The sequence below is a fragment of the Mastigoproctus giganteus genome, chromosome 5 (assembly GCF_048544385.1).
Source record: "Mastigoproctus giganteus isolate SK-2022 chromosome 5, ASM4854438v1, whole genome shotgun sequence".
NCBI lineage: Eukaryota > Metazoa > Arthropoda > Arachnida > Uropygi > Thelyphonidae > Mastigoproctus > Mastigoproctus giganteus.
This window is the reverse complement of record NC_143579.1, coordinates 32971335-32997778: the sequence shown is the minus strand read 5'-3', so window position 1 is coordinate 32997778 and position 26444 is coordinate 32971335. Positions and strand designations below refer to the sequence as shown.

The 26444-nt window shown below is 39.3% G+C and overlaps 1 protein-coding gene across 3 annotated transcripts in view; it reads right to left on the bottom strand.

The window, feature by feature from the left end:
• dsh (Segment polarity protein dishevelled) overlaps window positions 1-26444 on the bottom strand; it is a 512259-nt gene that overhangs the window by 301225 nt on the left and 184590 nt on the right. For all 3 annotated transcript variants that reach the window (XM_090373973.1, XM_090373975.1, XM_090373972.1), the window contains exon 5: window positions 7237-7299. In XM_090373973.1, the coding sequence (XP_090230099.1) occupies window positions 7237-7299 (63 nt within the window). The remainder of the gene's footprint in view (window positions 1-7236; window positions 7300-26444) is intronic.

The window sequence follows — 26444 nt, the reverse complement described above, 5'->3', positions numbered from 1 at the left end:
TTTCCAAGGCGCAATTCAGGATCAGGGTGCAGTTTTCGCTTCTTGCAGAAGTGTATAGCGACATTTTTCTGCGGTGACAGTCTGTAGCCATTTTGTAACATTCATGTTTGTATTTTATTTATTGATAGTTGGAGTTTCCTTTCAACAGAGTATATATTTTGTGAGTGACTGGATATAGTGAGGTCATCGGTATAAAGATAAGTTTCTACTGAATTCGGGATGGTTGTTATAAGAGTGTGTATTCTAAATGCGAAGAGTGTGACACTGAGGACTGACCCTTGTGGGACTCCTTCCTCCTGTATGGAGATTTTGGAGAGTGTACCTTGATAACAGACCTGGAAAGTTTGACATTCGAGAAAGCTCTGAATTAATGCTGGTAAATGTACTCTTAGTCCTAGGGCATGTAGGTCAAGAAGGATGCCATGACGCCATGTGGTTTCAAAGGCTTTCTCTACATCTAAGCTCACCATAACCAAATGTTCGTTTTTTTATGAATACATTTTAAACATTTGCCTCAGCCTTTATCATAAGGTCTAGGGGTAGATCTGTTTTTACGAAATCCAAACTGATCGTTGTTCACAGTAGTTTGAGTTTCCAGATACCAGGTGAGGCAACTATGTACCATTTTTTCTAGAGTCTTACCTAAGCAGCTAGTAAGTGAGACTGGTCTGTAATTATGTGGGTCTGATTGGTCTTTTCCTGGTTTTGGAATGGGTAGAACTACAGAATGTTGCCAGGATGGGGGAAAGTAATTTGTGACAAATATTCGGTTGAAAAGTTTTAGGAGAGAGTAACAAGTTCTCTCATTTAGATTCTTTTAACATTAGGTAGTATATGCCATCTGGACCAGGTGCACTATTGGCTGATTTTTTTTAGATTCCTCTAATTCATACATGGTAAGTGGTTCATTATAAGAGAGGGCTGACTTCGTTCTGAAATTTATTTTATAGTTTTCAACTACTGATTTGGCTTTTAGGAAAGTTGGATCATATGCGGTTGATGCAGAATGGTGAGCAAAAGATTCCACGAGGATGTTTGCAATACCCTCTGGAAAGGTTACCTCCTGTCCTTTATAGACTATGATTGAGGAAGGAATTGATGGAGACTTTCCAGTAAGGCATCTTATTTTCTGCCAGATCAGTCCTGCACTTGTGTCTTTAGTGACAAATGAAGCAAAACGAATCCAAGATTCTTTTTTAGCTTTTCGCCAGATGTAACGGGCCTGGGCTTTAAGTTTCTTGTAGATAATCAGATTGGCAGTGGTTGGATTTTTTCGGAACTGATTCCATGCCTTGTTCTTTTCTCCCTTAGCAGTTCTGTGATGTGTTTAACGGCATCATCTATGGAGTGATGCTGGATAATATCATCATCTAGTGTAATGCTAGATGCATATCTATTCCAGTCAGCTTTTGAGAATTTCCATTTAGTTCGACCGCTTACTGGTAAGTTTCTTCTTGTGCAGAGCTTACAGATTATAGGAAAATGGTCACTATTTAATGGGTTGTCTGAAACTCTCCAATCGAAGTCTGGAAATAACGTGGGTGAGTATAATGACAGATCTATAGCAGAGGTTGAGCCTGTTGGAAAATGGACGTAGGTGTGGGAGCCTGTGTTCAGCAGTGTGAGATTATGCTTTACAAGAAAAGCCTCTCTCTCTCTCGTGCGTCCCCGGTTGTCTGTCTGTAAAGATCCCCATAACTGGTGATGGGCATTAAAATCAATAAATATGCAGAAAGGAGAGGGTAGTTGTAGGATAAGATCATCTAGTTCAGTTATCGAGCAGTTCTGATTTGGTGAGATATATATGGATACAAGAGTAAATGTTGTGCCAAGAGCAAGGCGTACTACAACTATTTCTAAAGTGGTTTGTACAGAAATACATCTGGACAGGATTTTAATGTCAATAAATATAGTTACACCACCATGTGAACAATGGGTAGTGATCCTGTCTTGCCTGAACAAGGTATAGTTTTTAACTGAAAGTGTCACTTGTGGAGAGAGATTCGTTTCTTGTAGACAGATACCTACTGGATGATACTGATTTATCAAACATGAATATCATCTATGTTGCTATGGAGGCCTCTACAATTCCATTGAATCAACTGATCCATTATTTAACATTTGAAGTAGAAAGGATTTCTGACTGTTTTTTAGAGCCAATCTTTTTATGGCATTCCAATTTTATTTTATCTTTACTTGGGAAAGTGGGTCGTGCAGTATCCCATATCTTCCTCAGCATGTATTTCTAAGATGGTTTCCTCATTGTTAGTGGTGTCATCGGTTTCCATATCTGCGGTTAGAATCTTTTGCAGTTTATAAGATTTCTCAGACTCAGTATCTGAAGGTGATGGAGTAATAGTTGGTGGTACGGTGACTGGGGTATTATTTGCTTGGTCTTTTACTTGTTCTTTAGGGGACTCCTGCAGACTCACTAGAACAGCCCAAGCCCAGTTGGAAATGGATGTGTAGCTGGTGGTATGGACACTTCAGTTTGAGTTGCTTCCGATTTGTATTTTTGTGTTGCAACTGCATATGTGAGTTTCGATACAGTAAGCAAAACTTGTTTCCTTGCTTCTTGGTAAGTCACTTTGTTTTCTATTTTGTACTTCTGTATCTTCTTTCCTGTTTTCCAGGTTTCACAGACTTTTGCATAAGCAGGATGGTTACCATTACAGTTTGGACATACTGGTGTTTGTGCTGGGTAGTCAATCTGTGTGTGTTCCTTGGATCCACAGTTGGGGAACACTGAAATCCCTCTACACACTGTTTCAGCATGGCCAAATTTTTGGCACTTAATAACCTGAGGGGATTGGGGATATAAGGTCGGATATGGCAGTTCAGATATCCAGCCTTAACTGTAGCTGGAAGGATTGGTGTTGAAAAGGTCAGTATAACACTGCGTGTCGGAACTGCGTGTGGAGTAATAGTTGGTGGTACGGTGACTGGGGTATTATTTGCTTGGTCTTTTACATGTTCTTTAGGGGACTCCTGCGGACTTGCTAGAACAGCCCAAGCCCAGTCGGAAATGGATGTAGCTGGTGGTATGGACACTTCAGTTTGAGTTCCTTCCGATTTGTATTTTTGTGTTGCAGCTGCATATGTGAGTTTCGGTACAGTAAGCAAAACTTCACCGTCTTTTTTGATTTTAATTCGCTTTGCCTGTACAACTTTTTGGTCTTGTAGCTCTTGGACTAATTCCTCTTCAGTAACATTTATTAAGTCCCACTCAGACAGCACTCCTTTGGATGAATTGACGGTGGCACGTGGAGTTACTGTGACAGGAATATTTGCAAATTTTGAGATTCTTAGTAGGGCTTCAGAGTGCCTACTATTCATAGTCTCTATAAGTATATCTCTGGAGCAGAGTCTTTTCATCATTTTAGGTTTGTTTGTTTGTTATTTGGTTTTTAGGAGTATTAGCAACTAAGACCATATTGCTCCGGGGATATGCGGTGGTCATTCCCTGACTTTTCCGCATCCTCCGTATTTGGTGGTGACGGGCTCGAATCCCGGTCTAATCAAGAAGCTTGTGCTACTCCTGCCCACCTGGCTACGGAGGTACCACCATTTCAGGGGGGTCCGGCAGCATTCTCGAGACATTTCTGGATAAGAAATGGAGAATGTGCACCTATCGGTTGACTTTTTTTTTTTTTTTTTAATGTAAAACCCAAACACGAGAGGTATTAGAACTTATAGTACTTAGTACCGTGCTTGGGTTGGAGTTTGAGAAGACGAAAGAGGATATTTGTTGATACTGAACTTGAACTTCTGTACAGTGTAATTTTCAGGAAATCCACGTGAAGGAAGGTTGTTCCAGAAAATGGCAGTTGAATGAATCAACGAGGATGATGAAAAGTTGGTTCTGAGAGTTTGAAGTTGGACAGTAAATGGATGTTGGCTGGTGGCTGCACGTGTTCGGACTGTTTTGAAGGAGAGAGCGGGAATTATAGAAGCCAATTCAGAAGAACAGTGCCCATGGAAATACCTGTAGAAGAGGCATGCAGCAGAAACAGTACGTCTATGAGACAGCGAATGGAGAGACTCTGTTAGAGATCAATCATTAATTAACCTAACTGCCCTCTTCTGAATGGAATCAAGAAGCCTGAGAGAGGTTTTGGGGACACCACCCCAAATGTGTGAACAATATTCCATGGTAGGGCGGATTTGCAATTTATACAGAGTGAGCAGCTGTTTGGAAGAAAAGTAACGCCGGGAGTGAAAGAGAAAACAAGTTTTTTAGATGCAGAGGAAGCAATATTTCTAATGTGCTTGTGCCAAGAGAGATTAGAAGTCAGGGTAATCCCCAAAAGAGGTATATCATTTTGCCTAGAAATCGGAGTGTTACCAAAGATAAGCATAGGAGCAGAAGAATCCTTTTTGCGAGATATAAGACAAGACTGAGTTTTAGGATTGAAATCAAGTAAGTTGTCACTGCCCCACTGGAGAATTATCTGAAGATCGGCATTTAAAGAATTGGTAGCAGATTTTCGAGAAGTTGAAGCTGATTGAGCAAGGTAAGGTTTCTCAAAATGGAAAGTGGATTGCAATGTGCTATCATCGGCAAAACTATGGATAGGATATCCAGTCAATGGAAGGTCATTAATATACAAGAGATAAAGAGTTGGGGAAAGAACTGAACCTTGGGGGGGACACCGGCATTAGTGGAGAAGTCAAAAGACAAAGAGCCATCTACCATCACCCTCAGCGAGCGATCAGAGAGAAAACTGGATAGCCAATTACAAAAAACAGTTGGCAAACCATAAGATGGATGTTTGTTTTGAAGACCTTTATGCCAAACACGATCCAAAGCCTTTGAGAGGTCAAGAGCAACTACTTGTGTTTCACCAAACGTTTCCATTGAATTAGTCAATAAATGGGTAACACAAGCCAGAATATCACCAGTGGATCGACACTGACGGAATCCATACTGGCGATCGTTAATCAGACGGAAGGTTTCTAGGTAGTATAAGAGTTGGCGGTTAATTGATTTCTCCATTACTTTAGAAAGAGTAGAAGTAATTGCAATGGGACGATAATTCGTTGGGAGGGATTTGTCACCCTTTTTAGGAACTGGCTGAATATGAGCAAATTTCCAAGCAGAAGGGAAAACACCTTTGGAATAAGAAAGTAAAAAAAGGTGGCAAAGAATAGGAGTAAGTTCAGGAGCACAGGTTTTGAGAACAAGTGGAGAAATACCATCAGGACCTGGAGCTTTCTTAAGCTCCAGGTCAACCCCTTCGTTCCCCTCATCAATCTTGTTGCCCTTCTCTGTATATGCTCTAGCAACTCTATATCCTTCACAAAATGAGGCCTCCATACTTGTACACAGTACTCAAGGGTGGTCTGAACATTGCCTTATACAAAGGGATAATCACCACCTTTTCCCTACTAGCAAAATTCCTGTATATCATTGACAATACCCCATGACATGCTCTGGCAGCCTGTCTGCATTGCTCAGAAAACTTCATATCTGACTGCACAATTACTCACAGGTCTTTTTCATTTTCTACCACCCTAAGTGTAGTACCACACAGTAGGTACATTTCTCTGGGGCTACTTCTATCCATATGCAGTACTTTACATTTGTCAATATTAAACTTCAGTTGCCACTTCTCAGTCCATTTGCCCAAATTTTCTTGATCCCGTTGAAGTAGCACACTGCCATTACTGTCATTAACAAAAATGCCAACCTTTGTATCATCTGCAAACTCTGACCTTAAACCTGATATACCTTCATCAATATCATTGATAAATGTACAAAACAACAGTGGGCCCAACACCAAACCATGGGGAACTCCATTAATAACATTAGTCCATGAAGAGCAGCATCCATTGATTACCACTGTCTGTCTTCTCCCACTCAACCACCCTCTTATTCATTATAGCAACTTACCTTAATACCATACTGCTCCAATTTGTACAGTAGTCTTCCATGCACAAGTGTCAAAAGCTTTCCTGAAATCCAAGTATATGATATCAAAATTATTTTTTGCATTCAGTTCCTTTGCAATCACATCATAATATCCAAATCAAATTTGTCAGACAACACTTTCCCTTAACAAATCCATGCTGTGTCTGAATTATTACTACAGTCTTGTCTAGATGATCCTGCAATGCATCTTTAACCAGTGACTCCATTGTTTTCCCCAAACAGAAGTTAAAATAACTGGTCTGTAATTACTCGTGTCACCGTTAGAAACCGCCCTTTGTGAATTGGGGATACATTTGCATATCTCCAGTTCGTGAGGGACTTCCCCTGAGTAAAAGGATGCTCTGATAATTATGGTAAAGGTTTGCTTACTTCCTTTGCCACCTCCTTTAATATAACTGGATAGACCCCACCACCCCAGGTGCCTTTCTTATGTTTAACTTCAACAATTTCTCCTCCATGTTGCTCTCAGTTATTACAAAATCATTAAGCACTCTGTTACAGTTTGATAAACATCTGGCCTTCTCTTCCTTGAATAACTCCTCATGTGTGAATGTAGATGCAAAATGCTCATTTAGTTCAGCAGCTATCGAAGAATGATCATCTACTACAGTCAAACCACTGATATCAAGTGGACCAATCTGATTCATCCCCTTCCTTCTAGAGTTCATATAAGTAAAGAAGTCCTTGCTGTTTTTCTTGGCATTCATTGCCAAAGATTTCTCACCATTGTCTTTATTCAAGACAATGGAGAGACTGCATTTAGAACATTTTGTTTGTGCCTGGAAGGCAGACTTGAAGGAAGACAAAGAGCTTCTAGAGGGGATTCAAAGAACAGCAACTAGACTGGTAAAGGGTACAGATCAATCATATAATGCAAAAATGACCTAGAAGTCTCGATTTTAGAGTTTAGTAACTAGGCATCGCGGGGGGGGGGGGGAGCGATAGATACAGGAAATCAGCAGAATGATTGAGATATAGTTCCACTAGTAGAAGATAGAATAACCAGTGATAGGGGAGTAACAGGGGCTGGACATCATGATTACTTTCGGGGAGCATGTTATAAATCACTGGAATATACTGTCTGCCACAGTGGTTAAGGCAGACAGTTGGTCAAGTTCAAAGTAAAATTGGATGGCCACCATTTTGGTGACAGGGAAGGTACAAGTAACAGAGAATTTTTAACTCCAATTTTTGGCAGATTCAGAAAAAGCCACTTCCTCACATCATTTAGCCATTATAATGCTATTACTGAATTGTATAAACTATTTTCACTGATTGCAATAAGGATATTATGCATATATTACCATGATCTTCGTGATAATGCTTATCCCTGTGCCTCATTGATCGATGCCCATGAGTGTGATGATCTAAACAGGAAAATATAAAAAATAAAAAATTAAATAAATTACGTTTAGAACTCAATAGGAGTTCCATACAGTGGATTCCGATTATTTGGGCCACCGGTTAATCGGGGCAAATCTTAAAAAACAGAACCCAATCGAGAAAATAGCCAGGGTTTACTTCGCTTAATTGGAACAACATTCCATTTAATCGGGGCAGGAGACTGCAGCACTGGAGATTACCTTACGATTGTCTGCGACCATACCACGTGGTTCAGTCAGATTTCGGGAGGTCACAACCATAAAACAATTAGCAGTCACCTGTTTATTGGGCTTTTCTGTTAGTGCAATCTATCATAAACGGATAGTAAACTCGATCTTATTGAATTTGCGATAATACCGACAGCTGGAATTCTGTGGGTTATTATGAAATCTTCAATCATAAAAAAATTAATTTTCAGAATCTTCTCTTCATTCCTATTTTTAAAGCTTCGTAACTTGTTACTCCGTTCTCACTTGCGCATATCGTATTACTTGCAATTTGTGTCTGCCGTGTTCTTTGTTATTGATTGCTTATCTTTTTACTGTTTTAAATTTTAACCCCCACCCACAAATGTCAGTGTACATATTACAGTATGTATTAATTATTCCGATTATCATGTATATTCTTCTGATTTTCACTTAATTTTTTAATTGATAAGGTAATAAAGGGTAAATATATCTTTACTTTTATAGCCTGTGTATAATATTCCTCCTATTTTTGCTAATTAGAATCTCTGTTTAAAATTCAATTCACAAAAGTGATCACAATGACCGGCACTTACTACACATTGTATAGTGATTTGATTGTACAGTGAACCAATTGCAAAGTGGGGGTCCATTGTATTTTTAACTATTCACGTGAAACTTCGGATAATTGGGGCAGCCGCATAATTGGACCAAAATGCACTAGTTCCGATGTGTTCCAAATAACAGGAATCGACTGTATTTAGTTTTAGAAATATTTCTAAATGCTTACATATATGGTATATATAAGGTTTGTACCAAAAGTAATGAGCATCAACTGATTACACAAATTTTCACTAAAATTGCAGCATACCACAGTTACCTATCAACTGGAACCATCTATTCTTTTCACTGAGAATTCTGGGCCAGCATACATGCACTAATTGTGTTCCTATCATGCAGTGCAGGAAAACTGTTGCCAATAACCTTTTTTTTTGTTGTTAATCTGCAGTGACTGAACACCTTGTGAACATCAGACATCTATATGAAGCTTTGGTAAGCATATGGGGAAGCCTACAAATGGTCTCTTTCTCTCAACATGAATTGTTGAGGAGGCTTCCATTCTGCAGTGGGTTGATAATGGCTGCAGTTTTAGTTTACATGGGCAAGTTCCAAAAGAGAGCAAAACATTTCAAGGATAGGAATATGAATATTGTTAATCAGCTGCACTGTGGTTAACCTTTGAGATGATATGGGATGTATAATGGTTGATTTTTTTTTTTGCCAAAATAGAAACCATCAATACTTCCAAACTATTTTCAGTCTCTCATGAAACTTCATGTATTTTGTAACAAGTATTGCAAAAATAATGAACATCAGACAACACAGAGAATTGCAAAGTTTGGCTGGAAATTGATCTTCCCCCACCAAGCAGGGCCAAGTCTGTACTTGGCCCTGCTTGGTGGTCTAACACCACCTGTTTGGGCCCTTTAAAAAGCACAAGTGCTATGAGAACAATGATGTAGCCACAGAACTCATGTGTATGTGGTTGAGAAGCTAAAATATACTTTTACCATAGCAGTTTTTTCGACCTTCTCCAGCACTTGACAGAAAAGTGCCCAGACTGTTTCCATTTTTGTACCTTCATTTTTTTATATAAAATAAATGTGTGCATTAAGTTTGATACAACACTTGTATTTAGCATCATTGTATTTAACAACTTGTATCTACAACAATAAAAGTTGTAATTAATTATCTGCTGAAAACAAAACAGTCAAATTAAAAGATTGACCATGATATGCAATAATAAAGCTAAGAGATTATAAGAAAAATTGTCCTCCATATGAAAAGTCCAACACTATCAAAAAAGCATGAAGTAGTAAGTTGTAAAACCTCTCTTCTTATTGGCTCTGATTTATTATGTCGTAGTGTGTAGTATGTATCTGGGCTAACAAATAAAGTTAAAGAACCAATGTGGTCTTCCTTAATTAAAGATACAATACAGTTTCAAAATAAATAACCTGATTTTTCTCAATCTTTCTTGTATAGCTAACAATTTGTATCCAAGCATCTGTGACTGTATTAATAGGTTGTTTCATACAATAGCATAAAGCAATACATAAGTGCAAACCCCTTTCAAACAGCTGCTCCAACCTCTATTACCATTATAGTTAAACAAACAGAAGGATCTAGCCAATGCATTTATGTACTTTGTTTGAGCCAACTAACTTGGCATTGCAACAGCCTAAACAAGATCTTTCTTAACTGACACTGCAAAGAAAATGATTTACTTACAATTGTCTGAAACGTTGTTCTATCAACAAACATCAAGTATTCTATGGCACTTTTAAATCTAGCAATTATTAGCATTCAACTTAATTCTGATATCCAGGCTTCATTAATGAACAAGCACGTTTCTTGGCATAAATACCATAACTTTGGAGAACTAAATTGCATTAATTTTACAACAGAATTCACCGAATCAACAATATTCTGTGTACTCTTAGATACATTAAATTTCCCCTCATTTTGCTTTAACTTTCTGGTTGCCACTACTAGTACTGCCATGTGGTATTGATATTTGTTAAGTTCATGTCAATCGCTGATAAAAACACGTATCAGATGGACAATGTGCTTCAGACTGAAAAACTATTTGTTAAAGAAAAGAAAGTAAGCTGACAATTACTATGAAATTACATTAACAAACAGGCACTCTTATGTTTATCTATATAAAAAAACATAAGTTGATATTAAATGTTATTACATACCTCTCCACTCAAAAACTTTTTTTTTTGTCAAAAAATTCTCTGTTTCTTTCCTTTTTTAAATTTATTATTATTTTTTTTTAACAAGAGGTAATCCTAAATAACCTATTCAATAACCAAACTATGATTAACGATGAACAAACATAAGACAACAATAATTTTTTTTTCTTCACATTAACAACTTAGCATTAAGGTTAGTCCACAAAGTTTCATTAAGAATAGTTGCTGTTACAAATTCAACAGGTTTTCTGTTTTCTCTGCACATAACCGAGTGGACAGGGGTTCAAGCCCGTGACTACTAAATACGATTAAAATTTGTATTGATTGATTTATTGTAAACTCCACTGACCTGGTAGCCGTGCTGGAGTATAAACAAGAACAATAGATATGTTAGGCATATCTAGAAAAGGATACATTTTTCCCTGGAGAAATCTGCAAGGAAGTTAACACAATTTAGGACAGCAACAATGTTTTCCTTCATCAGCATATTCAGATGAACTTTTTGCAGGAAGAGGATTACTATAACTTTTAAATTATCCTTAGTAGCAGCTGGTTTTGATAACAGCAGAGGATGCTGTTCAAAATAATCCTTACAAACTAATCTTGCATTAGTCAATCATTTCTCAACTTAGATGAGGCTGTTGCATAAATCATCACCTTCTTGGAATTCTAACTGTTGCACTAAGAATAGAGGACTCAGACTAGTGCCTTGTATACCACTCTCAAGACAGCATTGCTAATGCCCAGCAATATGTCTTACCTCTTCCCAAGTATTATCTCACCAAATTTGAGTGACATGGGTGGCATAAGGATGTGTAACATCCCTTAATCTGAAAATAACTGTTAATAACCTTTCAATAATCCTAAAATATCCCTTTAGCATTGGGTGTAGCTTGTCTGACAACTCTTGCTTGAGTGTTGACTTTAATAATACCAATTCTCCTATTTGAATTGGTTTAAAATACCTAGTTTGGACCTGTCCTTCCACCAGCCCTTTCACTATACTCTTAGATGATGTTATTAATATTTTCTACACTCATAACACTGTCACTGAATCCAGTATCATAATTATTCAGAATATCTGTACGCAGGATAGAATCATAACTGTAAAGATTATAAAATGGCTTCTCCTTAAACCTGGTGGCACTGCACTAGCATTAGTAGATGCATATTATTCAAGAAAGCAAGCTTATATAGCATCAGCCAAAGAAAAAAAAAAAAAAAAAAAAAAACCTCTTTCATTTCACCCATCCATTCATTCCAAATGCTTGTCTAGCTCTGCCATGAACTTATTTAAGTTGTCGCACCTCCACAACATATGGAAGTTTGTTCCAACTATCAACAACCCTCTAGCTAAAGGCAAATTTCAGCATATCTATTCTACAATTGTCTTTCCTCAATTTGAATTTATGTACCCTCAGGTGAGTAATCTGAGCAAGAGGAAGAATCCCATCAGCACTGAGCTTGCTCAAACCATTAAAGGCTTTATACACCTCAATTAGATCATCTCACAGGTGCCGAGTCTCCAGACGCTGCAATTTGCAGAACTTAAGAAGCACTTTCTTGGTAAGAGCAACCCTTTGTTCCATTCACCAATCTCAAGAGCAATGTCCACTGATTACCACTCTGTCTTCTCCCACTCAACCAACCTTTTAACCATAGCAGCAATTTGACCTTAATGTCATACTGCTCCAATTTTTTGGAGCAGTATGGCATTAAGGATCCATGTGCAACAGTTTACAAAGCTTTCCTACAATCCAAGTACATGACGTCAAAATTATTTTTTGCATCCAGTTCCTTTGTGACCACATCATAGTATCCAATCAAATTTGTCTGACAAGACTTCCCCTTAAGAAATCCATGCTATCCGAACTATAACTGCAGTCTTGTCTAGATGATCCTATAATGCTTCTTTAACCAGTGACTCCATTAATATCCGTGGAACAGAAGTTAAAACTAAGAGGTCTGTAATTACTCGTGTCACCTGTTGATCCTGCTTTGTGAATTGGAGACATTTACACATCTCCAGTCCACAGGGACAGGGACCTCCACGGGGTGCAAGGAAGTTTTCATAATTATGGCTAAGGGTTTGCTTACTTTCTTTGCTGCCTCCTTTAATGTAACTGGATAGATCCCATTCACACCAGGTGCCTGTCTATTGTACAACTTTAACAATTTTTCCTCCACTTTGCTCTCAGTTATTACAAAATCATTTAGCTCTCTGCTAGATTGTTGTTGTTGTTTTTTGGTGCAAAGGCTACTTAGGCCATATTGCACCTATCACCACTATGAATGTTAAACATGCATGTTCACTGTTATGGCATTACACAAAAACGATCATAAAATTTTATCTGTTTCGTAAAGTGAAAGAACTCCAGCAGATTAGCATCATTACCTATGATGTGGCAGAGTGTCAAGGGTTCTTTAAGGTTTGGCAGAAAGCTAAAAGAGACTTGACAGGCAGTGGTGTATAAAGTACACTCAACAAGAATATGCTTCATTGTAAGTGGAGAGTTGCACTTTGTGCAGGATCATTACCTGTGAGGAGATAAAGATGTGCAAGATGACTGTGGCCAATTCACGCTCTGGTTAAGATTACTTCCTCCCTTCTGCTTATACGAAAAATGGAGGTCCACAATTGCGGTTCAGGTTTTATTTGGCAAAGTTTATTATGCGTTTGGGGTTGCCATTGAATTCTCCATTCTTCACTACCTTATTCTTCGTATGTTACTTTTGTTGTCAATATATGGAACATAATACTGTGCTAATTCTCTGTTGGATGGATGTTTAGTGACATAGTCCGCACATTCGTTTTCTGGTATCCCAGCATGGCCTGGAATCCAGCAGAAAATGACCATTCGCTGGAGTTCTTGGAGACGCATCAGTTTGGATTTTATGACCTTTATTAAAATTTGTAAAATAATAAGAGAAGTTTACCTCAATATAGTAAAGTCGTTTCGATGATTTGGTCATTAAAGGACACTCAGGAAGTGAATTTTGCCCTATCTGCTCTGGAAAATTTCCATTTTACGTAGTTTTTGGAAATTATGGAATGTGCTGTTTGAATCTTACATATTAACAGAAAGTGATCACTATTGAGCGGGTTATTATTTATTATTATTAGCTATATGGTGCAAGGAAGCTTGAGGCTTATGCTGCACCAACCAAAAAAAAAAATTTCTGAATTACCCTGGGGGGCGGGGAAGAGAGAGAAAACAAGAGTCAGAAGTAGAAGGGAATCACCAAGAAAGAGAAGAATGATGATATCCAGTTCAGGACCCTTGGCCTTGGTGTGTGTGCCAAGCCCATACTCACCAGATGTGAGCCCCTGGGGTTTAAGTCGAGGGCCGTCCACTCAATACTAGGAAAGAGGGAAGGTGAGCAGATGGAAAGATCTACTGCTGAAGTTCTACCCGTATAGAGAGAGATTGATGTAAGTTGGCAAGCCAGTATTTAGTAGTCAGATTTTGTCTGTCAGCAAGCTGTTCGATAAGTTGTCCTCGTCCATCTGCATTGGGAGAACCCCACAATGGATGGTGTCCATTGAAGTCTCCCAATAAACAGATAGCGGTTGGCAACTGCAGAATAAGATCTTTCAGTTCATGGATGGTATAGGAGTGATTGGGCGATAGGTAGATAGAGACAAGTATCAAAGTAATACCAATCTCTATACGTGTTGAAACAGCTTCGATGGAGGTTTGTAAAGGAATGAGTCTGCAAGGTACTAGTGAGTCTAGGAGTATTATTATTAGCTATATGGTGCAAGGAAGCCTGAGGCTTATGCTGCACCAGCCAAAAAAAAAAAAAATCCTGAGTTACCCTGAGAGAGAGAGAGAGAGAGAGAGAGAGAGAGAGAGAGAGAGAGAGAGAGAGAGAGAGAGAGTTGTTGTTGTTGTGGGATTTATTGGTGCAAGGGCTACTATGGCCAAATTGCACCTGTTACTTTCGAAAATTCATCAATACATTATAGATGGGTCTAGAAGTGGTTGTATACATTGATCATTTTCAGATAAATAAACAATTCTGATAAATTGGCATCATCTCCTAGTATATGTTTTAGTTGCAGTGGCTTTTGTGAATTCAGTAGAGATCTGAAACATGCAATTCTAGTTGAATGGTAACGTGGACACTCAATGATAATATGCTTCACGGTTAGTGTGGTACTACAAAGCGAGCAAAGTGGAGGATCTTCACCTAGCAGTAAAAATAAGTGTGTTAGATGTGTATGGCCAATTCGTGCTCTAGCAAGCACAACCTCTTCTTGCCTGTTTAATCGGGAACTGGATCTCCAAAGCTGTGGATTCTGTTTTATTTGAAGGAGCTTGTTATCTGTTTCGTGATGCCACATTTCAGACCATATCTCAGTGCATATCCGCCGTATGATTGGTTTGTAGTCGGAATATGGAACTGGGATGTAATTGAAACAAGTAGGGTGTTTTGCTGCTTCACCTGCACGCTCATTTCCTCGAATACCAACATGGCTGGGTATCCAGCAAAACGTTACGGTTTGCTTATTTTCACTGAGGTGATATAACTGAGATCTAATTTGTGGGATAAGTGGATGGAAATTTCGTGATTTATTCCGTAGGGCATTGACAGCACTTAAAGAGTCAATGTATATTATGATCTGGATGATTGTCTAGATGATCGTTAAGGACATTTAAAGTCATTTTTATCACATACAGTTCAGCAGTATAAACACTGCATTCAAGTGGTAACTGGACAGAAACAGTGGTTGTACGACTGATTACTCCAGCTCCTACGGATATATCAGTTTTGGAGCCATCTGTATATATTTGGAGACTGCGAGCATTGGCCAATGCATGAGATGCATGTAACTGTCTAATGTTGTTGTTCGATAGGGAGTGTTTTACCCACTGAAGAAAGATTTTTTTGATTTGGTAGTTGTTGGCGCATCGGCTTCTATGGCCATATTGCACCTCCCAAGGTTTTTGCAGTACTTTGATCCAAGCCCGAGGCGGGAATCGAACCCGCGACCTTTGGGTTGCCGGGCAGGTACTTTACCCACTCGGCTAGCCCGGTCGGCGCCCACTGAAGAAAATAGTTATCGCAAGGAGGTGTATACATTGCCCATGGTGCTTGTAATGCATCTGCAGCTTGAGATATATTTCCAAGATAGATGTCCCAGTCTTCTGTTAACTCTTGTAGCCGGATACCTGCAGGTTTATTTTCATTTGGTTTGTTTCTGTATAAGTTTACCCACTGAGGTTCAAAGAGATATGTCCAGATGGGGTGAGAAGGGAGGCTACGTAATTTGGCTGCATAGCTAAGAAGCAATACTTTCCTCCTGAGATTTAGTGGAGGCTCATTGGCATCTATATACAAACTTTGTACTGGGGACGTCTTAAAAGCTCCGGAGGCAATCCTCAGAGCACTATGTTGGACTGGATTGAGCCAAGCCAAGCCAAAACTGTCTTACATGCAGAATCATATACTGGAGCTCCATAGTCCAGACGAGATCTTATTAAGGTTCGATATAGATGCAGAAGCGTGAAGCGATCGGCTCCCCATGCCATGGAAGAGATAACTTTGAGAATATTCAACTTTTTCATGCACTGCATCCGTAATTGCCTTATATGCGCCTGAAAAGTAAGTTTAGTGTCAAGTACTAGTCCCAAGAACCGGATATTGTTGCTGAGTGGTATTTGTTGGATTCCTAACCTTAGTTCAGGATCTGGATGCAGCTGATGCTTTTTGCAAAAGTGGATAGCAGTTGTTTTTGTTGCAGAGAGGCGATAGCCATTATGAGATGCCCATGATTGTATTTTGTTTATTGAGAGCTGTAATTGACGCTCGATTTAGCGCATATTTTGTGAGTGGCAGAATATTGTAAGGTCGTCTGCATATAGATAGGTGTCAACGTTAACTGGAATGTTCTCTGTTGCATTGTTTAACTTAACTGCAAAGAGCGTCGCACTAAGAACTGAACCTTGCGGGACCCCTTCTTCTTGGACAAATGTGCGGGATAGAGAATTACAGTAACGCACTTGAAAGGTTCTATTTTGTAGAAAGCTCTGTATGATTAGTGGTAGCTGACCTCGGAGTCCTGTGGCATATAGATTTTGAAGAATGCCATAGTGCCAGGTGGTATCAAAGGCTTTCTCTATATCCAGACAGACCATGACAAGATGTTCTTTACGGATAAAAGCATTCTGTATGTTGGATTCTGCCTTGATCATAAGATCTAGAGTTGACCGATTTTTTCTAAAACCGTACTGGTTCCTGTTTATTATCAAATGAGATTCTAGGTACCATATTAATCGAGCGTGAATCATTCTTTCTAATGTTTTACCAAGGCAACTACTAAGAGATATTGGCCGATAGTTTTGTGGATTTGATTGATCCTTTCCAGGTTTGACAAAGGCTAGGACTATTGAGTGGCGCCAAGAAAGAGGGTAGTAGCCTTCAGAGAATATCTGGTTGAAATATATCAGTAAGGAGTTCATAGCTTTCTTCTTTAGGTGTTTGAGCATGATATAGCGTATCCCATCAGACCCTGGTGCACTATTAGCTGACCTATTTAAGGACCTCTCTAGTTCGAGTAGTGTAAAAGGTCGATTATATGGAAGAGATGCCGTTGTTTTAAAGGTAAGCTTATGCTTTTCTGCGTTGGCTTTTATCTGTTTAAAGGCTGACTCATATGCGGATGTGGCAGAGATTTCAGAAAAGGATTCGGCTAGGGCGTTTGCATTTTCTATTGCAGAGGAGTATTCTCTACTCTTCCAACTTATAATAGGTGTTGATTCCAGGTGGGATTTACCATTCAGCTTTTTAATTTCGTTCCAGATTTTTCTGCTCTCTGTATTTTTATTAATGGTGGAAACAAACCGGATCCAAGAATCCTTTTTCACTTTTTTCTGCACATAGCGTGCCTTAGCTTTACGTTTCTTAAAATTTACCAGGTTGTCAGTTGTTGGGTTTTTGTGAAATAGATTCCATGCTTTATTCTGTTCTTTTTTGGCATCACGGCATGCATCATTCCACCAGACATTGGCATGTCTATGAGGACCAACTCTGGTTTTGGGTATAGAACAAGTTGCAGCTGTTTTTATCTGTGCAGTAATGTGGTCAGTAACAACATCTATAGGCTGGCTTTTGATGACTTGATCATCAAAGAAAATTGCATTGGTGAACTTGTTCCAATCTGCCTTGTTAAATTTCCATTTTCTGTGGCTGGTTATATGTGAGGTTCTATTTGTTTGCAATTTGCAAATGATCGGATAATGATCACTATTCAGTGGGTTACTTAAAATCGGATAATGATCACTATTCAGTGGGTTACTTAAAATCGGATAATGATCACTATTCAGTGGGTAGATACTCTGGTGGAAAAGTGGAAATAAGTGTTAGCACCAGTATTTAATAATGTGAGATTCTGATTGTCAAGAACTGTTTCGATGAGTTTTCCTCGTTTGTCTATCTTGGGAGATCCCCACATAGGATGGTGCCCATTGAAATCCCCTAGCAGAATGAAAGGAGATGGAAGCTGCTTTATAAAATCCTCCAGCTCTTTTACAGTAAATTCTTTGTTTGGGGAGAGATACACAGAGACTACGGTTAGCATAAAATTGAAAACAATACATACCGCTACAGCCTCTAATGTGGTCTGTAGAGGGATTTGTTTGGTAGGAACCTTGTTGTCAATAAGTATGGCTACGCCTCTTCTTGAGTTAGTGCTGCTTCTGTCTTGTTGGTAGATACTATAGTTTTTGATCACTGGAGTCACCTGTGGAGTTACATTAGTTTCTTGCAGGCAGATGATAACTGGATTATGCTGTTTGATGAGATCATAAATGTCAAAAATATTGCTTCGTAGACCTCTACAGGTCCATTGTATAATGTTCTGCATTATTTAGTTTTAGAGGTTGTAAAAGGTTCTGTCTGTTTTTTGTATCCAGCCTGTTTGGATCGATCTAGTTTCATCCTTTCTTTTTTCCGGAAGGCAGGACGCCCAGTGTCCATGTCGTCTTCTGCGTGTAAATCTAAAATGGTCTCTTCTTGCAGAGTACCAGAATCTATATTTCCTGAGCATGGTTGGTCTGCATTGTTTGACGCTGATGCTTTCAATTTCGTAGTTTCTGGCAAAGTATCATTTGCAGTTGGTGGTACTGTTAGCGGAGTATTGCTAGCGCAAGTTACTTTCCATTGTTCTGTAGATGGTTGTTGTGGGGACAAAAGCACTGATCGAGCCCAATCGGCAATTGGAATGGATGGGGATACTGTGACTGCTGTTTGTGTACCAGTTGATTGATATTTTTTGGTTGCTGCAGCATAGCTAACTTTTGGCATATTGAGCATAACTTGCTTCCTAGCTTCTTGGTAGGTGACCTTTCTTTCAACTTTGTATTTTTGGATGTTTTTTCCTAACCTCCAGAGTTCACATGCTTTTGAATACGCAGGGTGCTGGCCTTTACAATTTGGACATTGTGGCGTTTCTGCAGTGCAGTCAGTTTGTGAATGGGCTTTAGAGCCACAGTTCGGGCAAGTAGGGTCCCCTCGACATACTGTTTGTGAGTGTCCAAATTTTTGACATTTGAAACATCTGATTGGATTGGGAATGTAGGGACGTACTCGGCAGTTAAGGTATCCGGCTTTCACACATGATGGTAGGGTTGGTGTACTGAACGTTAGAATAATGTTCCTAGTGGGAACAAGTTCATCTTTTTTTAACATTATTCGTTTGGCTTGAACGACTTTTTGTTCTTGCAATTCTTCTACTATCTCATCTTCAGCGACATTCATCAGATCCCACTCTGCTATTACTCCTTTGGAGCTATTTAATGTGGCATGAGGGGTGACCTGTACAGGTATTCAGCCAAAAGTTGACAATTTCAGTAGAGCCTGGGAATGCTGATGTTTAGTTGTTTCAACTAGTAAGTCTCCAGAACGTAATCTTTTCGCCATTTTCGGTGAACCAGCCACACTTTCTAAACATTTCTGAATTAGAAATGGTGAAAGGGCACTCATAGATTTGGATGAAAGAGAATGCAATATGAGGAATGTTGGATATTCCTGTTCATTCTCATTTTTGCGTAGTCTCTTAGATTGGGATGCGTCACGTTCGGTTTCATTAATGTCATGACATGAGCGTCTGGGCTCAAGTGCTGGGTAGTTGTCGCAATCCATGGTTGCTCCTTTTTGCCCCAGAGGATAACTTTTCCCCCAGGTTACCGGCCCCGCCACGTGGAGGCAGGAGCGGTGCCACCAGTGACCAAGCAAGAAGAGATTAGTGGTTAGTGTGTTATGTAGGTTAGTTCTATATACAGGAAGAAGAAAGGTACCTTTGCTTTCTTTTGAAAAGCTTACTTCTTTATTGAGAAGAGCAGAAAAGAAATAACTTAGTAAACAAAAGCTTGAAAATTCTCTGAAAACAGCTAATTCTAGAGAAGGCGCTTTGAGACTCGCTTTGCACTCGGGGCCAGAGAGAGAGAGAGAGAGAGAGAGAGAGAGAGAGAGAGAGAGAGAGAGAGAGAGAGAGAGAGAGAGAGAGAGAGAGAGAGAGAGAGAGTCAAAAGGGAATCACCAAGAAAGAGAAGAATGATGATATCCAGCTCAGGACCCTGGGTGTGCCAAGTCCATACTCACCAGATGTGAGTATGGCTACCCCTCCGTGAGCATTACTTGTAGTAGTTCTGTCTTTCCTAAAAAAGTGCATAATTCTTAACTGAGAGAGACACATGCCGTGTTAAATTTGTCTCATGTAGGCAGATTCCTATGGGATAGTAACGATCAATTAACTCGTGGATATCATCAATGTTACTGCAAATTCCTCTACAGTTCCACTGTATGATTTGGTGCATTATTTGGTTTTGTTACATGAGGGTGATTCGGACTCTTTTTTTATTTCGAGGCTGTTTGTGGCAATCGAGTTTCATTTTCTCTCTTCTTGGAAAGGTTGGGCGTCCAGTATCTATGTCATCTCCTGCGTGAAGGTCTAGGATAGGTTCATTTGGGTCAGCATTGTTATCAGTGTCCATATTTACTGAAGTGATATTGTTTGTCTTCCTATTTGGAACTGAGTCGGTTTTCTATTTTGAAATATCTGATGGTCTATGTGGGGTAGTTGGTGGGACTGTGACTAGGGTGTTGTTAGCTCTATCTACTACCTTTTGCTTTTTTGGAGTCGGTTTCATCGATGGTGACAGTATAGATCGGGCCCAATCTGCAATCGATATGGTTGGGGGAACTGATACGTCAGTTTGTGTTGCTGTTGATTGATAATTTTTGCACCCAAAAACACATTGCTGCTGCATATGTGGTCTTGGGTGTGTTGAGCACAATTTGCCTTTTTGTCTGTTGGTATGTGACTTTTCGTTCTACCCTGTGCTTCTGGATTTTTTTCCCTGTTTTCCAGAGGTCGCATGATTTGGAGTAGGTTGGATATGCAATTTGGACAGTGCGGTGTTTTGGCATCACACTGTTTGTGAATGTTCTTTTGACCCACAGTTTGGGACAGACTGGATCTCCTCGACAAGCCATTTGCGCATGACCAAATTTTTGGCACTTGTAGCATTTTATAGGATTCGGAATAAAGGGTTGTATTTGGAAGTTGAGATAGCCGGCTTTTACACTGGATGGTAAGATATGTGTTCCGAATATCAGGATGATGTTGCAGGTGGAAATACGATCTCTATTTTTCCTGATCATGATGCCTTTGGCTTGTACAACTTTTTGATGTTTGAGTTTCTGGGCCAGTTCATCTTCTGTTACATTTATCAGATCTCACTCAGCAATTACTCCCTTGGAAGTATTTAACGTTGCATGTGGGGTGACTTGAATGGGTAGTCCTCCAAATGTCGTTAGTTTCAGCAGTCTCTCAGAATGTGCACAACTCATTGTTTCTACCAAGAGGTCTCCAGATCTGAGTCTTCTCACCATTTTGGGAGAGCCCGCCACATTTTCCAAACATTTCTGTATAAGAAATGGTGAGAGAGTGCTCATAGATTTGTCCGACAGACTATGTAAGATAATGAATGGTGGGCATTCCTGTTGGTCTGTGTCTGTTAAACACAATTGTTTAGACTTTGTTGCATCATGGGTAATTTCACGGTCAGCACCACTGACAGAACTGGATGAGCACCTAGGCTGCTCAAGCTCTGGGTAATCGTCATAGTCCATGGTTAGCTCCTTTTTGCCCTGGGAGTTGACTTTTCCTCCCAGGTTTCCAGCCCCGCCACGGGGAGGCAGGAGCAGTGCCATAAGGAGGCCAAGCGGTTAGATAAGTTAGTTGGTTAGTAATAAAAAGTAATATATGTAATTAAAAAGAAAGGTGAAATTCCTTTCTGTTCTTACTTGTGACTTTCCAAGTGTAGAACTGGATTATAAATGAACTGCTAATAGAGAACGATATAACTTAAAATTACTTTTATCGCTGAGAAAGATCGCTATATAATTGCACTTTGAACACTTGACCTCGAATTCGTTTGGCACCCGGGGCCTCTCTGCTAGAGTTTGATAACCTACTGGCCTCCACTTCCCTACAGACTTCCTCATGTGTGAACATAGATACAAAATACTCATTCAGTTTGTCAGCTATCTCAGCAGGATCATCAACAATCAAACCATCGACATCAAGCGGATCAATCTGATTCATTTCCTTCCTTCTAGAGTTTATATAAGTAAAGAAGTCCTTGCTGTTTTTCTTAGCATTCTGTGCCAAAGATTTCTCATAATCTGTCTTCGTTTGCTCTAACCTCCTTTGTGACTAATATCCTTTCTCATTCATTTAGGATAGGTTTTATCATGACCAAGTTGATGACAGTCCAGGTGAGATGAGATTGGTGGGTGTACTGAAGGAAATATATCAAAATCCAGGTTTGCACTTTTGAGGATGGTGGATTTTTCCCAGGTTATCAATCTTGTCACATCGAAGGACCAGCTGCACCACTGGGTGTCAGCTCCTAGGACTGAACTTTCAATCAATCATAGGAGTGAACAAAAGGACAGCTGCTGCTGCTGCATTCAGAGTGAATGAAAAGGAGTGAGCAAAACACTGAAGAAGTGGCAGTCGTAATTGGGATTAACGACACAAGGGCTACTGAGGCCAAATTGTGTCTGTGCAGTTTATTTACAGCCAATATATCGTTAGAGATGTTAAATTATACGCTCCCGTACAGGCCAATATGTTTTAAATACATGAAAAGTTCTTGTATATTGGCTTCATTTCCTAAGAAGAGAGATAAATCAGATGAGATGTTCAACATTAAGAGTGACCAGAAAGTGTTTGATCGAATGGTTGAATGTAAGGGACACTCAACCAGAAAATGACGGACCGTAAGTTGCATCTGACAGGATGAGCACTGAGGTGGGTTTTCTCCCATTAGCAGGAAGAGATGGGTATGATGAGTGTGTCCAATTCTGAGACTTGCCAATATCACTTCCTCTCGTCTGTTTCATCAGAAGCCAGAGAGCCACAGCTTTGGTTCTTCTTTTATCTGGTAAAGTTTATTGTTGATGTTACTTTTCCAGATATGTGACCATTTATCGTAGCATGCTTTACATATTACAGACTTATAGTCAGTGTAAGAAACTTGAGGATGTTGTGAGAGAGCGGGTTAAGGATGTTTAGTGGCAAAGTCAGCACTTTCATTTCCAGGAATGCCAGAATGGCCAGGGATCCAGCAAAAACTGATTGACTGATTGGACACACTGCAGCAGAACAGCTGGGAATGAATCTGTTTCAAGATAGGATGAGAATATGAGAACTTCTTCCTTATGGCAGAGACAGCACTAAGGGAGTCGGTGTAAATTATGGCAGGTGAGATGGAAAGCTCAATAATCTTACTAAGCACCAACTTAATGGCATATAATTCAGCGGTGAAGGTGCTGCAAGCTAGTGGTTGTGAAGCTGAAGTGTACATGAAGGAAAAACTGCAGCAGCACCTACCATTTTGTCAGTTTTGGAACCATCTGTATAAATTTTATAGGCATGGTTGTTCGTAGTAGCATGAGCTGAATGTAACTGTCTGATATTGCAGGGTGATATATTTTTCTCCAACTGGAGAAAGGGTACATCGTGAGAGACAGACACATACGTTCAAGGTGGAACAGGTGCAGTTGTGTCCTGAAAAATCTTCATTTAAATCGACACTCCATCTCTGAACAAGCTCTTTAATCCTGGGTGAAGCAGGTCTATTTTCATTTGGTTCGCTCTCATAGAAGGATTACCACTGAGTATTATAAAGATACTCCCAACCGGGATGTGATGGTAGACTCTGGATCTTAGCAGCGTAGCGATTTTCTATGCAGAGGTAATGGGGGATCATGCGCTTCAATATAAAGACTTTGGATTGGAGAAATCCTGAAAGCTCTTCCCAGCAAAGTCCTCAGAGCACTGATGGATCACATTTAGCCATTTTAAAGTAGTGCTCCTGGCAGAGTCATACACTGGACAACTATAATCTAGCCGTGAATGGATTAAAGTTCTATAAAGATACAGTAAAGTACCGATCAACTCCCCACGACATAGACGAGACTGATCGAAGTATATTCAAATGCTTAAGACACATAGTTCTTAAATGAGCGATGTGAGCTTGGAAATTTAGTTTGCTGTCTAATATTAGTCCAAGAAATTTAATGGTATTAACAAGTGGGATTGGAGTGTTGTTTATTTGTAGTTCAGGTTCGGGGTGCAGAGCTCGTTTCTTGCAAAAGTGAGTAGCAGTGCATTTCTTTTCTGACAGCCTGTAACTGTTCCGTGAAGTCCAAGGTTCTATTTTGTTAATGGCATGTTGAAGCTGCCTTTCCATGGTATTCATACTTTGAGACTGACAGAAAATGGTAAGATCATTTGCATACATGTAAGTTTCAACAGTTTTTGGGATATCTTGCGTCATGCTGCTAATTGGGATTGAAAATAGTGTTAGACTCAGTATCAATCCCTGCGGGACTCCCTCTTTCTGAATGCAAGATGCAGAGAGTATGTTTTTATATCGGACTTGAAAAGAATGTAATTGCAGGAAATTTTGAATTATTTCCGGCAATGGCCCCTAAGCCCTAAATGGTGAAGGTTCATAATACAGTAAACCCCCGCTATTCGCAGTATCTGTATTCGCGGTCGCTGATTTAATATAAAATGAAACTAAAAAAAATGTGAATTTTAAAGCACTGTGAACATTTTCCGCCATAAAAAAACATGGGCGTGGCTAAAATTATCTTTCCCGGTCAAAACAGCGCTCAGTGGGTGGGGGAGAGGGGTGTCAAAATCGCAGGCGTGGATGTTTCTCGCTAATCCTTGTTCAGTATGTGTTATGCGCTTCTCATGGAAGGTTTCGTCGTTTGCTTTTAATTTATATGCTTATAAATTGAATAAATTTATCAATTTATAAATTGATATGCTTACAAAAGTGATAAATCTACCGTTTTGCAGTGTAAAACAGACTTTTTCGAGCGTGTTAACGGAAGAAAGTGACTTTATTGTGGACAAGTTCTTTCTAACCTGTACAAAAATATGGCTACAAATAACAAGGGAAATGTGAAAAGATCAAAGAAGGTGATGACATTAGCGAATAAAATTGAGTTATTACACAAAATTTCTAATGGTGAAAGTGTCTCCTAAGTGGCAAAACATAAAATCAATGAGTCAACGGTACAATCAATCAAAAAATCGGAAGAAAAAATCTGCCGTAGTGTCCGTGAAAACACGCTAATTGCTTCAAAAATTTACTCTGTAACTAGTGATGTTAAATTAGAAAAAATGGAAAAAGCTTTAAATCAGTGGATAGAAGACCGAACTCAAAATAAAATTCCGTTAAGTTCACTCATCATTCGTGAAAAGGCAGAACTCCTTTATCAACATTTTAGCGAAACTGGTGATAGCATTGGTGGGATACATTTTTTAGCTAGCAAAGGCACTGGTTTGAAAGATTTGTTTGAAATATCTAATAAATATTAGATTTAATATTAAATTGTTTCTTATTTTCATTTTGATGCCATATGCTTGCATTTCACTATGTACTATCTATGTACATAGTCATATTATGAGGGTATAATACATACATAGTATGTATAATACATACATAGACAAAATTTTAGACTAGTTTTTCTTATATATTTCATACTTTGGAAAGGAACTCCTTTATTAATATGGGAGCCATAACTCAGTATTAGCGGCATTTCTCAGGAACGTAACCCCCACGAATAGCGGGGGTTTACTGTAATACCATAATGTCATGTAGTGTCAAATGCCTTTTCAAGATGTAAGTTGACCCTGACTAGATGTTGTTTCATGACAAAGTCACTGCAGATATGAGATTCGGTTTTAATAAGCACATCTAGTGTTGATCTATTCTTCTGAAAGCCATATTGATGAGGTAGAAGGAGATTCTGGGGCTCCAGGATGTATGAACCATCCTTTCAAAAATTTTTCCTATGCAGCTCGTGAGATATTGGCCTATAACTTTGAACCACGGTAGGATCTTTGCTGGTTTCGGTATAGCGAAAGAATGGCACAGGAAGAAGGATAGGCATTTACAGAGAAGATCCGATTGTAGAAAATCAACAGGGTACACAAGTACTCTTCATGTAAATGCTTCAGCATTATGTAATGAACACCATTTGGGCCTGTAGCACTGTTGGAAGATCTATTTAATGATTCTTTCAGTTCTGTTAGGGTAAAGGGTTTGTTGTACAGGAAGGAGCACTGCGTGAAGACGTTTATTTTATGCCTTTGTGCACCTGCTTTGATGTGCTGAAAGGAGGATGCATAAGAGGCAGAAGCAGAGATTCTAGAAAACAATTCTGCTAGTGCATTAGCAACTTCTTCAGGAGTAGAAATGCCTTTCCCTTTCCTATGCAGTATTGGAGAGGGCAGCCGAACAAATTTGCCATTTCGTGCCTGTATCATTCTCCAGATGATCTGCGTGTCGGTGTCTTTTGTGATGGTTGATGCAAAAGCAATCCACAAATTGCGTTTCGCTTTATGTCTGATTTGTCTTTCTTTAGCTTTAAGCCTTTTATATGCAATTAAGTTACTGGTGGTAGGAGACTTGCAGAAATTATTCCAAGCTCGCTTTTTCTCTTGTTTAGTATTCAAGCACTCCGTATTCCACCAGTGATTTCGGTGGGAGCGATATGTCTTGGATTTTGGAATGGAAATATTAGCCGCACGCAGAATCTGATTGGTTATGTAATTAGTTACATCATCAATAGGTTTCTGTCGAA